At 44.1% G+C, this 12,138-nt stretch overlaps 1 protein-coding gene across 1 annotated transcript in view; it reads left to right on the top strand.

Annotated features, from left to right (window-relative positions):
- UST (uronyl 2-sulfotransferase) overlaps positions 1 to 12,138 on the top strand; it is a gene marked incomplete at both ends in the record, with an annotated part of 296,437 nt that overhangs the window by 179,291 nt on the left and 105,008 nt on the right. Inside the window, one exon of the mRNA XM_079716162.1 lies at positions 1,766 to 1,845. Coding sequence (XP_079572288.1) covers positions 1,766 to 1,845 — 80 coding nt within the window. The remainder of the gene's footprint in view (positions 1 to 1,765; positions 1,846 to 12,138) is intronic.

A 12,138-nucleotide genomic window follows, 5' to 3' on the forward strand; every position in this document is an offset into this window, starting at 1 on the left:
TTCCTCGTGAAATAGACAGCTTTATGACTATTATGACACTGTTTTCATAATCTAACCACTACTGTTCTTCCATTAAATGTAACACATTGACATGTGTTTAGAGAATGTAATATAATGTTGAATATGTGAAAGAAACGGGTTTTCTTCTGACCTGTTTTTCCAGTCTTGTGCAATGCTAGGGTGCTTTCTCATATTATTCTTATGTGTGCAGAGAAATATCTGAAGAAAAATCATCTAAAGATTAAAGCATTAAATGGTCTTTATATTAAACATCCACACAGTTATGCTTCTAAGCAGACATCCTCAGAGATCAGTTACCTTTGGTTGTGCTTTCAAATTGTTACCTTTGGTTGTGGCTGTGCTTCCGAATCGGTGATTCTACTGGTAGATCAACGAAAATCAAAATTTACAGTATGAAGGAAACCGAAAGTTTTATTACCGAAAACAAGCGCTGGGGCATGCATGGGGGATGTAGAGGGTAAACAGTAGATAAAAAGGCAGAATTCAATTTCCTTTTACGCTCAAGCCTGGGGACAGGCAGACCATTATTTACCCGTGCCTGACAGAAGCACTGGTTATGAACTGCAAGTCATTTACTTTTAAAATTCAATTTCATTTCTTCAAACAGTCGTTGTGAGCACGAATATCTAAGGAAAGGGTTTAGGCAACGACGTTCCTCCTGTAATGATCTGTGAGTCATGCACTAGTTGGAATTAATTCATTTAAGAAATATTCATTGAGCATTTCCGTGTATGTCAGCCCTGAGCTGGACAGGAGGGAACAAGGCAGACCAGGTTTCCTCTCATGCTTGAGACAAACCTGGAGTTCCAGACTCTGATTTCTTTTATTGTTATTGCTATTCTAGTTTACACATGAATGACCGTTTGTGTTTCCAGTTTTCAACTTGAACTATTTTATAAAATGTGAAGTGCGGCCCTTCTGATGTCTATCCAAAGTAGCAATTTTCAATGTGCTTCTTAAAAATTCCAGTGTGTCAGCTTTGATGGGGCAAATTAGAAAATCTAAGGAAAGTGGAATTCAGGAAGTCAGGGAGTCCTAAGAATGCTTGGAATTTCTAACAGATTTTACTAAACATTTTCTGTATCATGACATGTTCCAGAAGACCGTAACTGTTAGTTTATACAAATTAAAACTACTTTTTGCCTTGCTGATAACTGCAAATAAATAATTCAGATGACCACCCACCAAAAAACCGAGACTTTGTATGTGTGTTTGGAGCGGGGCGGGGGTGGGGGGGAGGATTGTGTGTTTCCTATGAAATACTTGCTTTGTAAATTTTATAATCAAAGAGAAAAATAATGAAATATTGCCTCAGTTTATTCCCACTTTTCAATTCTGCAGAACTAGTTTCAAATACTGCTGTATTTCCCAGTAAGATCATTATAGAAATGTAAAATAATAACCTTTGTCTTGATTTGACTTTAAAGGAGGGGGTTAAAGGCATTTTCTTATTTGCATTTCGGTACAGCAACAGGCTGACTTCTCCAGCTAAAATTACTTAACCTGTAACTTTGTGTTCATGGTGGCAATCAGCTAAATTAAATACAGGACGATACATTGGGATAGCTGTGTTTTATTTAGTAAGAAGCCTTATGTAAAGTTCATAAATGTTGCACAAAACACAGCTGTTTGGCCCTGGTCCAAGAAGTAATGAAGATACAAAGAGTAGGGGAGATAACCTTTAGCTTAATAGAGCTTGGTAAATTAGATCCTATATATGCTAATTTTGTACTTTTTTTAATAGATGGAACTGATTAAAAATATAAGTACTGCCGAACAGCCCTATTTATTCACTCGACATGTTCATTTCCTCAACTTCTCAAGGTAAGATATTTTCCAGTTTAATGGTTCTTTCGTTTCTTTTCAGTACTTAGTCTCCTTCTAACAAACAATTACTTTAAAATCTACCTTCATTTCCAAGGTAGTGTGATTGCCCTTCAAAAGGCATTTTTAATCCATTTATTTTTGCTGTACAGGGATCAAAATTTGAAATATTTGGACAGAAGTTCATTTCTTTCTAGAATATGAATCTTAAATCTTGTGGAAACTTGAAATTATTTTTAATGAGAAGCCGTTTGGCCCGATACTTCTCTCTAAAAAAAAAAAAAAAAAAAAAAAAAATTAGGTTTTGTATTGAAACAAAAGAGGCAAGAGATGGATATTTTAGCAGACATATTTCATTGCACATTTTTATACAATTTGAACTCACGTGGGACTCTGGCACTAACTTAGTGGTGGAATTATGTGTATTTTATAGGGTCCAAAACGTTAGGACCAGCCTCTCTACCTTTTTAATACTCCATTTGATTACTCTAAGCCTTGCGTGTTTGATGCTGGTGGGTATTCTAGAAATCTGCTTTTTTTCTTCAGCTGCAGGCACCTTTTGATAATAATGCAAATCTTCGAATTTATGTGTTTAGACCCTTGACCTGTCAAGTTGCTAACTGCAAGTTCTGGGCAAGTTCCTCTCTTCCCCCGGAATCCATTAGCACAGGTGGCCTTCTCACTGTGCTAGGAGTTCTCGGATTCCTCCTCGCAGGCTGGCCTGTCTGAGCTCACAGTTGGTTTGGGCTGACAGAGCACTGGGTCCAGGGGCAGATCTGCTGACCAGCCCGGGACCCTGGGCCTCCCTCATCAGCCATCTGACCAGCACTTCCCTCACTGCTTTTCCCACGGGGATAACGGGACCTCCTAGGCCCACAGGAGAGTCCTGCTAGCTGTGCTGACTTAATGGCCCCGAGGGCTGGGCCACCAGGGAGGCCTGAGTTTGCACTGGGCAGGCACTTTGGCTGCCCTGCCCCAGGATGCCTAACAGTCTGCCGGGGTGGGAGAAGGTTTTAGCCTTCAAAGCACTTTCCTGCTGTGCAGCAGGCCCTGTGCAAATGAAGTGCAAAGGGAATGAGATTCAGCAAAGCAAGTTATTAAGCAGCAAAGAGGAGTTGCTGCCTTATCTTTCAAAGCAAGTTTCCTCTGAAGTTTCCCCAGCCTGTCTGATACCCAGAGTCCCCTCGGGTGGTGAACAGGTGAGGAGGACACCTGCGGATTATCCTCAGGGGCCCAGGACTACAGCGTCCAGGAGAGCTGAGTGGGTCCCCAACCACATGTCTAAAGTGGCTTGTCACTGGACTGGTTGGGGTACGTGCCCCGCCTCTCACTTCCGGTGGGCCGAGAACATATAATTAGACATAACTAGATAACGAGGACTGGGTAGCTATTTCGGGCCTTGTGTTTTATGACTTGTAGATGGCAGAGCACGGACCCTCTGACCCCTTGCTTCGCTCATGCGCTTCCTTCCCTCCTCCCTTCTTTCTGCGTCACCCCTGACGTCCTCAAACCTCATTCATTTCTTCTTCTTCTTCTTCTTCTTTTTTAAACTTTTTATTGGAGTATAGTTGATTTACAATGTTGTGTTAGTTTCAGGTGTACACCAAAGTGAGTCAGTTATACATAGACATAGATCCACTCTTTTTAATTTTTATTTATTTATTTTATTTTATTTATTTTTATTTTTTTTTTGCGGTATGTGGGCCTCTCACTGTTGTGGCCTCTCCCGTTGCGGAGCACAGGCTCCGGACGTGCAGGCTCAGTGGTCACGGCTCACGGGCCCAGCCACTCCGCGGCATGTGGGATTTTCCCGGACCGGGGCACGAACCCGTGTCCCCTGCATCGGCAGGCGGACTCTCAACCACTGCACCACCAGGGAAGCCCCAGATCCACTCTTTTTTAGATTCTTTCCCATATAGGTCATTACAGAGTACTGAGTTGAGTTCCCCATGCTATACAGTAGGTCCTTATTCGTTATCTGTTTAATATATAGTTGTGTGTATATGTCAATCCCAATGTCCCAATTTATCCCTACCCCTGCCCCTTACTCCCTGGGAACCATAAGTTTGTCAAACCTCATTCATTTACTCCTCTTGCTTCAAGGGCAAATCTTTACAACCCAAACAAATTGCAGCACAACTAATTTTAATCAGGATAGTATAGCACTCTAATGACAAGCCAACACCAATATCTTAATTGGATCAGCAGAGCTGGGCACAGCCTGGTGACGGTATTTTATCATGGCCTACACTACCAAGAGTTTAATCTTGATTGATTTAGTTCTGAAAGAAAGAAAAAAAAAGATAAACACCTTTTAGAAGACACCGCATTTCAGGAAGCAGTGTCAACCTGGCTGTCAGGACCTCTGGGTGTCAGACCTTCCTGCTGACCATAGCTCGGCGAACAGTTTAACCTTTTGTGGGGAGAGGGTCTCTGTTTTCCCATCTATAAAATACGGACAGTTCCTGCCCACCCCTGGTTTGTAGGGATGCTCTAAACACGTGAAGGAAAGCCTTTCAAGTTCTTGGAGAGAAGGATATTATGTGCATTCCAAGTGGCATTTAAAAGGCATTTCTGTAGAAGCCTCAGCCTGAGCCCCCAGTTTGGCTCCTGTCCCATGCAGCCTGGCAGCGTCTCTAATGTAACGCCTTGAGGACAGGGCCCTGCTCTCGCTGGCTTCTCCTCCCTCCATTCCATTTTGTTCAGTTAAATACATACATATTGACGACCCTCTATCTCTGGACCCTGCGCTAGGACTGGGGCTTCTGCAGTGAACAAGAAATGCTGTCCCATGCCTTCAGGGAACTGTAAATCCTTCGTCCATTAAGGAAGAAGCAGCAACGAAACATGATGAGCTTTAGGAGGAAGACTCAGTGGGTGTCCCCTAGGGGAAGTGGGAGTGCAGGACCCTCCCTGCTAGAGCAGGAGCCATTGCTGCTGGGCTGTGAAGGATGGTCCAGCTTTAGACAAACGAAGGGGCAGGGCACGGGCGGCCCAGGAGCCAGCCTGAGCAAAAACTGAACAAAGAGAAGGATGGAAAGGAATCCCAGAAATGGGAGCACAGCAGGAATGGCACGGTAGTGCAGAGTTTTAAGCAGGAAAAAGTAGAGACTGGCCTGATCAGCTTGAAAAAACTCACGCTGACTATGGGTTCAATCTCATTTTCTCTTCCCATCCCACGTGCGCAAGGCCCGGGGCCTCAGCTACGAGACCTCCATAAGCATAAACAGAATGACACATTGAATTTTAATACATTACAAGACTATTACACTCATTGAACATGGGAATTTAAGCCATCAGCTTTTCTTTTTCAAGGGAATAGCTTTATTTAAGGAAAATTTCTTGGGTACAAATGGCAAACTGTGGACATACAAGGAAAGCCCCCAAATACACAATTAATAGAGAAAAACAACTATGTTGGGACTTGTTTAGAGGGATTTCACATACTTTTAAAACTGAGGTCTGTATTTTGAATTATAAGGCATAGAGATAATTAAGCTGCTCTTAAGACTTCTACCCTGATCTTTGCTGACATGCATTGTTTCAAGATAATGAGGTTATTAAGAGAAGAATTGAGGCTGCAACCTAATATTCTGTATTGATGCTTTATGTCTAAGTTTCCTTACGTTCTTGACATGCAGCAAAACACTTGCTGGGAAGCGGAATATAGGAATGAAAGTCTAACCTCCTTCCCAGCACCTTCTTTTGTACATTTATGGTCTGAACTCTTGAAGTGTACGGCATTATACCAAAATGAATCGCCCCTTATTTCTTTTTCTCCATTAAGTATGGCATTCTTGTCTGGAATTTAGATACTCTGAGTGATGTAAAATTCTTTCCTGTGAGGTTTTGGTGATTCAATAAGTTTCATTTATTCATAACCTAGGCATCTTGTCCTGTCCCATTTTTTCTCTTTTGTTTTTAGCCCTAGAAGGAACAATTTCACCATATCCATTTTTATTAATTCAACCATAGAAAGCAATACTGTCAGACCAAAATAGTGCTTTTGTAGTTGCCTCGGGGAAGGCTTCCTGCCAGAGGAGATAAACTCTACGAGGTCAGCAGGAACCTCAGATCAGTTTGGGTTCGTGAGGTTTTCCACTGCTCTTTCACATGGTTTTTGAGCTACCTGAAAGTTCAGGCCAGACAGGTGTTTTTCACCCGGTCTACCTGGAGAAGTGAGTCAAAATGACCTCGGCCTAAAAGATGCTACTCTTTGTTGTGATGTTTAAGTAGGATGTTTAATTTTTTTTTTTTTTTTTTTTTTTTTTGTGGTACACGGGCCTCTCACTGCTGTGGCCTCTCCCATTGTGGAGCACAGGCTCTGGATGCGCAGGCTCAGCGGCCATGACCCACGGGTCCAGCCACTCCGCGGTATGTGGGATCTTCCCGGACCGGGGCACGAACCCGCATCCCCTGCATCGGCAGGCGGACTCTCAACCACTGCGCCACCAGGGAAGCCCAGGATGTTTAATATTTTTGTACTCTGGTTTCATGTGTCTGTTCCCAGCTGTTGAAGTCACCTAAAGAATTAGAATTTTTGAAAACGTTCAGCTTCCCAACATATCTCTTTAAGTCTTAGGTCATCAGGACTGTGACAGACAATTCAAGGTGTCTTCCCCCCTCCTGCCCCGTTTTGTTTTCTAAGATTATTTTTTGACGGCGGGGGGGAAGTAACTTTTTTCCAATCTACAATTCCCCTCGACCCCCAGCTCGGGTCTTGCAGGAAAAACACTGTGAAGGTTTGTGTCAGAGCGCAATGCTCTGAAAATAGCCCAAGCGAATTATGAAATAGCAATACACTAACTGATCTCAAACTACCACTACTCTTAACCTTTTTCCGGGTCTCTTCCTTTCTCACCCATGACCCCTTTACCCTTCCTTGTGTCCATTTCTCTTTCCTTATTTGTCTCTGACGGTGGCTCCAATGCCAAAACTAACTTGCCAAAGCAAAACATTTAAAAATCAATCAATCGCTGCAGAAGTAAGTAGGGTGTGATGTGCAAGGACACGATGTGAGTTTTGGACACTTTCTTTCTTCCCTTGAAGGGAGGTCTTAGTTACTGATGTGAACAAAGTCTGCCCTCTGATGGCATCATTTAACAAAACAAATCCGATCTTGCTAATTCCATAATTCAAACGGGTTTCCACATCTTATTTCTAAACGTTGACTTTGTTTTCATTCTCATTAGCAAAGTCATCCATTTTAATTGTGTCCTGCAAATCTTTTGTAACAGTGACAGACGCCTCAAGCTCTGAAGAGAGCGTCAAAATAAAACTGATATTAGCGATTATTGAATGCTATCTTTACCTGCTTAGAGCCCAGAAGTTTGATTTTCAGAATGAGAGTCTTCTCTCAGTTTATCCTGTGAAGACATGGCTGGACTCATCTTCCGAAAACGGCGCTCTCCGCCTCCCTTTTCTCTTTTCCCTCCACAGCAGGTGGACTCTGCTGCGCTGTGAGCCCACACTCGTGGCTGGCCCGTTGGGGGGTAGTGTGATCTGGACTTGCCCTGAGCCCATCTCCCTGCACACCACAAAGGGCTTCCTCCTTGTCCTCTATTTGCTTCCATCAAGTCATCTTTCTCTCCCAGCAGGAACCTTAACTCCAGTGTCCCAGCTTCCCCACCCCAACTCAGCAGAAGCTCCCACCTCTCTTCCCTCAGGACACTCAGGGAGCAGAGAGTAGCTCAGCCTCTGCTTGCGTTTCGTGATGGGAGGCTCTGTCCTGGGCACCAAGGACCAAAGTGTCCACTGAATGATGTTGTGAGGACGGAGGGCGGCCCTTCCACCCCGTTGCAGCAAATGACCATTAACCAACCATCTTCCCCCCCTCCGCCTGCAGGCAGCCCCTCATTGCTGCCCCCCAAACAACTATATCCTTTTCCACGGTGGCCTTTCTCTCACTTCAAAGTGTCTCCTTCCTCACTGCCAGGGATCAAAGCATGGGCCACTAGCCTTGGGACACTCTTCCTTTTTTGATGTGGGTGACAGCACAGGAATAACCTCTACTTTTAGGCCAGAGGTGAAAAATACAGATATACTTTCAGTAGAATGGAAATTGCCAGGGGTAAGGAGGAAGGAGGGGAACGGGATTTATTGTTTACTGGGCACAGAATTTCAGTTGGGGATGATGAGAAGATTCTGGAGTTGGATGGTGGTGATGGTGGCACAACAGTGTGAATGTACTTGATGCCACTGAACTGTACCCTTAAAAATGGCGGAAAGGGTAAATTTTATGTTATGTGTATTTTAGCACAAGTAAAATTTATATATATGTAGACTTTCAAAAGCTGTTTGCACTCATAGAAAACTCTACTGTAGTAGGAGAAGGACAAAATAGTCTTAACTCTCTAGGATCTTTTTTTTTTCACTTTCATGCTTTATTGAAAGTAAAATATGAATCAAAGACAAGTGTTGGTAAGCAGGTTATGTCTCTAAAGAATTACTTTTAGTTCAGAGCAGAATGTTGTCCCATCTCCTGTGATACAAATCCTTTGCGGACCAATGCATCTGGTATGAAACTCAAGCAAGGAAATATAACAGAACTTTATTCCCTCCCGTGCCTATAAATCTCATGTGTAAACATGATTTACAGATACTGCTACTAAACTTTCTCAGTCTTTACTTGCCCATTTCCCCCCCACACCCCCCTTAAATATAACATTTGAAACATTTCCTTCAAGTCTGATGGCCTTCAGTGCAATCTGCCCTATTTGACATAAGGCCTTTGGGGACTGTCACTTTTGAATGGTTTTCTGCCTTGCAGAGGAGTCATGTATATCATTTTGGCCTTAAGTTTTGTTATTTAATGCATGCATTAACGGCCCAGGAAGAATATCATCAGCAATCTGATGAAAGGGTACCTAAAATTCTTTCCCAAGTGCTTTGTGTAGCTACTGGGGGGTGACTCGTGTTGATTGAAGGGCTGATTCGTGGAGGTAGCTGTGTGGGGGGCGAGTGGTGAAGCAAATCCTCAGAATGAGACATTCAGGAATGCATGGGAGAGGTGAGAACCATGCAGTTATTATTTCTAGAGAATTATGTCCTGCTTTGGACCTTCATCTTCTCATCAAAAAACCAAAAACAGAATACGGTAAATTTGCAGAGGGTCAGAAGGAGACCCACAGGGGTAATTAAAGAGTTCGTAAATATGACCTGTGAACAGATATCACTGAAATTGGAAATACCTGCTATTTTAGGATGCCTGGAAAGAGCTTGAAATATGCAGTGGTTATTGTGGTGACCAAGGACAAAGACGGGGTGTTGTTAAATGAAAGACAAAATTTGATCTGACTTTCCTACTCTCTAGTATGCAGAGCACAGAAGCTCTCATCAGCTGTGGTTGGCTCAGGTTTTCTAAAAACTTGATAAAGATGAAATTAGAGCTATAGATTATAAAATTAAGGGAAATGAATCTCAAGACAAATGCTAAAGGGATTTCAAAAAGAAACATATGCAAGAGAACATTAAAGGAGCTGAGAAGGCTAAAAGTTGTAAAAGCATCTGAAGAGGAGCTGATCCTTTGTGTCGAGTGGATCAAACCAAAGGAAATGTGCACAAAAGGAAGATTAGGAATTTTGGTGGAGCGTAACAAGGACGCCTCAACTGATGGGCTTCACGGGGAGGCTGTGGAATCTCCTCTCAAGGGTTTTAAAAAAATAAGGCAGAGTGTTGTGCTTCCTGGGAAGGCGGGGGAGGGGCGGGGAGAACAGTCAGTTCAGGTGACCCAGAGACCTTCCAAGGGTGACCTGGACTTCTGACCAGAATTTTAAAATTACTGAGAGAAGACAAACTGATCCTGAGAGAGGATGGGATGAGGGTGGGACATTTGTTTCCCTTCTCAAGCCCAGGGACACATGGGTGGTGTTTGGCCCCTTTTGTGTAACTGACATGTCACCCCAGGTTTTGCCAGTTTGGGAAGGAGCTGTGTGTCCTAGAAAAAGGATGAGGGTTGGTGGTCTGAAACCATTATTACTGTCATTTTCTGGAAGAGGAAGGATATGTATCAGATACCTCTCTCACAGTTAGAAATTTCTAGAGAGGCTATTACAGTATCTGATACTATTTGACAATAAATTCCTACATTGTCTAAAATTTCTTCTGGAAATCTTGCATTGGGTCACAATGTGCAAACAGGAGCAGGTCACCCCGGCTCGACAAGCCTTGTCATTCTTCTCATCTACAGCCTTCAGTGGAAGGTGGCTGTGACCAGGCTGAGAAAGCCATCTCGTAGTGGGCAGCCGCGCATGGACTCACAGCACCAGGTGGTTCTGCTAATTAGCGGTAATAGTCTTTCTTCACATGACCGTGGAAGCACAGTTGAGGTTTTTAATAGCAAGTTGCAATTTGAGGGTTGAATTGCATTCACATCTGGTATGCAGGCTTTGTCTTTCTAATCCCTAACCCTATTACTTTAGTTGCTGTTTATCATAGATATGAAACCCAATTCAATTAAAAAGAGGAAGATACATCCAGGGTGATGGTGGTTAGCGGTGGTTGGCACAGCTGACTTCTGGAACGAGTTAGTTGTTCGCCCAGCTGCGTGAACGTCACCTTGTGTACATCTGGGATCTGACAAAGAGTCGTGTTGGCATGGCTAACCCTGCTCCTGAGTGGTGTGTTTTCCAATGTGGTGTATTCGAGGAGTCTAGAATCGCACTCACGCATCCTGACACCTGAAATCACACCAGTGGAGAGTCATTCCTTCTTGTGCCTTTGGATTCTTCTCTCTGAAGATTCTCTTTTAAAATGCAAAGACCTGGAGGGACTTCCCTGGCAGTGCAGTGGTTAAGACTTCGCCTTCCGATGCAGGAGGTGTGGGTTTAATCCCTGGTCGGGGAGCTAAGATCCCACATGCCTCGCAGCCAAAAACCCAAAACATAAAACAGAAGCAATATTGTAACAAATTCAATAAAGACTTAAAAAGTTGTCCACATTGGGCTTCCCTGGTGGCGCAGTGGTTGAGAGTCTGCCTGCCGATGCAGGGGACACGGGTTCGTGCCCTGGTCCGGGAAGATCCCACATGCTGCAGAGCAGCTGGGCCCGTGAGCCATGGCCACTGAGCCTGTGCGTCCGGAGCCTGTGCTTCGCAATGGGAGAGGCCACAACAGTGAGAGGCCCGCGTACCGCAAAAAAAAAAAAAAGTGTCCACATTAAAAAAACCTGGGGAAAGCGTTCTATGTATCAATACACAAAAAATGATTGGTGGCTCGTATGTCTACTTTCCTTTACCACAGAGCCCTGTGATAGTGGCGGAAACTTGCAAACTCAGAAACATCCACCCATGGTGTCTTCTAAGACCATGCCTTCGTTGGTTGAGCACCTACTGTGTGCCACACACTGTCTAAAGGACATTGTTCCTGGCTTCTGGAGGCCCATAGTCTGATGGGAAAGGCAGACATGTACACACAGAGTGGAGAGAGCATTTGAGCCAGAGGAGGGAGGGATCGACACGAGGAAGGGAGTCAACTGCAGAAGGATGTGACCGTGATTCTGGGCTGGGTCTTGAAAGGTGAACAGTCTGCCAGCTGGAGCGGTGGCAGCAGGATCGGGTCCGTTTGTTTTCTCTGAGCTCTTTCTGACCCCTGACAGAATGTCTAGGCCTCCTCATCGGAAGGTCACGGGGTGAGAGAAGCCTGCGGGTCCCTCAGGAGGTCCCCAGAGCAAGACCTCTGCCCAGAGCCTGGAGAGTTCTCCCAGGCCCTTCAGGGTCACTGCTTTCAGGCAGTTCAAAGAGAAAGGGGAGGAATCCATAAGACAAATTCAGCCAACCTAATCCTTTTGCCTGGCGAAGGCCTCGCTCTTGGGCCAGAATTCAGTGCCTTTGTCTACTCCCTTTGTGGAAGGAATTAAAATGGCACACTTAGATATTTGGTTTATTTTTATCTAAAACTCCTTGCCATCATTTGAGGATAATTATATTGATTTTTGTTGTGTTCATGTTATCCCTTACACTGTTACTTTTCTCAGCTTTGGAATCTTCTTTCCATGGTTCAGAGCACAGATTCTGGAGTCAGACTGCCTGGGTTCATATCCGGGCTCAGCCACAAGTTATGAGCTCCCTGCCTACGTTTCCCCCGTGTAAATGGGGATAATTATGATTTCTGCTCCACTGAGGTGTGGGGAGGGTTCGGTGAGTCGGTTACAAAGTATTTACAGCAAGGTGAACAGGGAGCGTTTCCTAAATGTTGGCTGTTATTATCCACTTCCTGCAGAGCCCCTTATCTGAGACTGTTTGAATTAGAATGTAGAATAAGTACCATTTCACCCAATGAGGCATTCGGAATTTAC

The sequence above is a fragment of the Hyperoodon ampullatus genome (assembly GCF_949752795.1).
Source record: "Hyperoodon ampullatus genome assembly, chromosome: 12".
NCBI classification, from domain to species: domain Eukaryota; kingdom Metazoa; phylum Chordata; class Mammalia; order Artiodactyla; family Ziphiidae; genus Hyperoodon; species Hyperoodon ampullatus.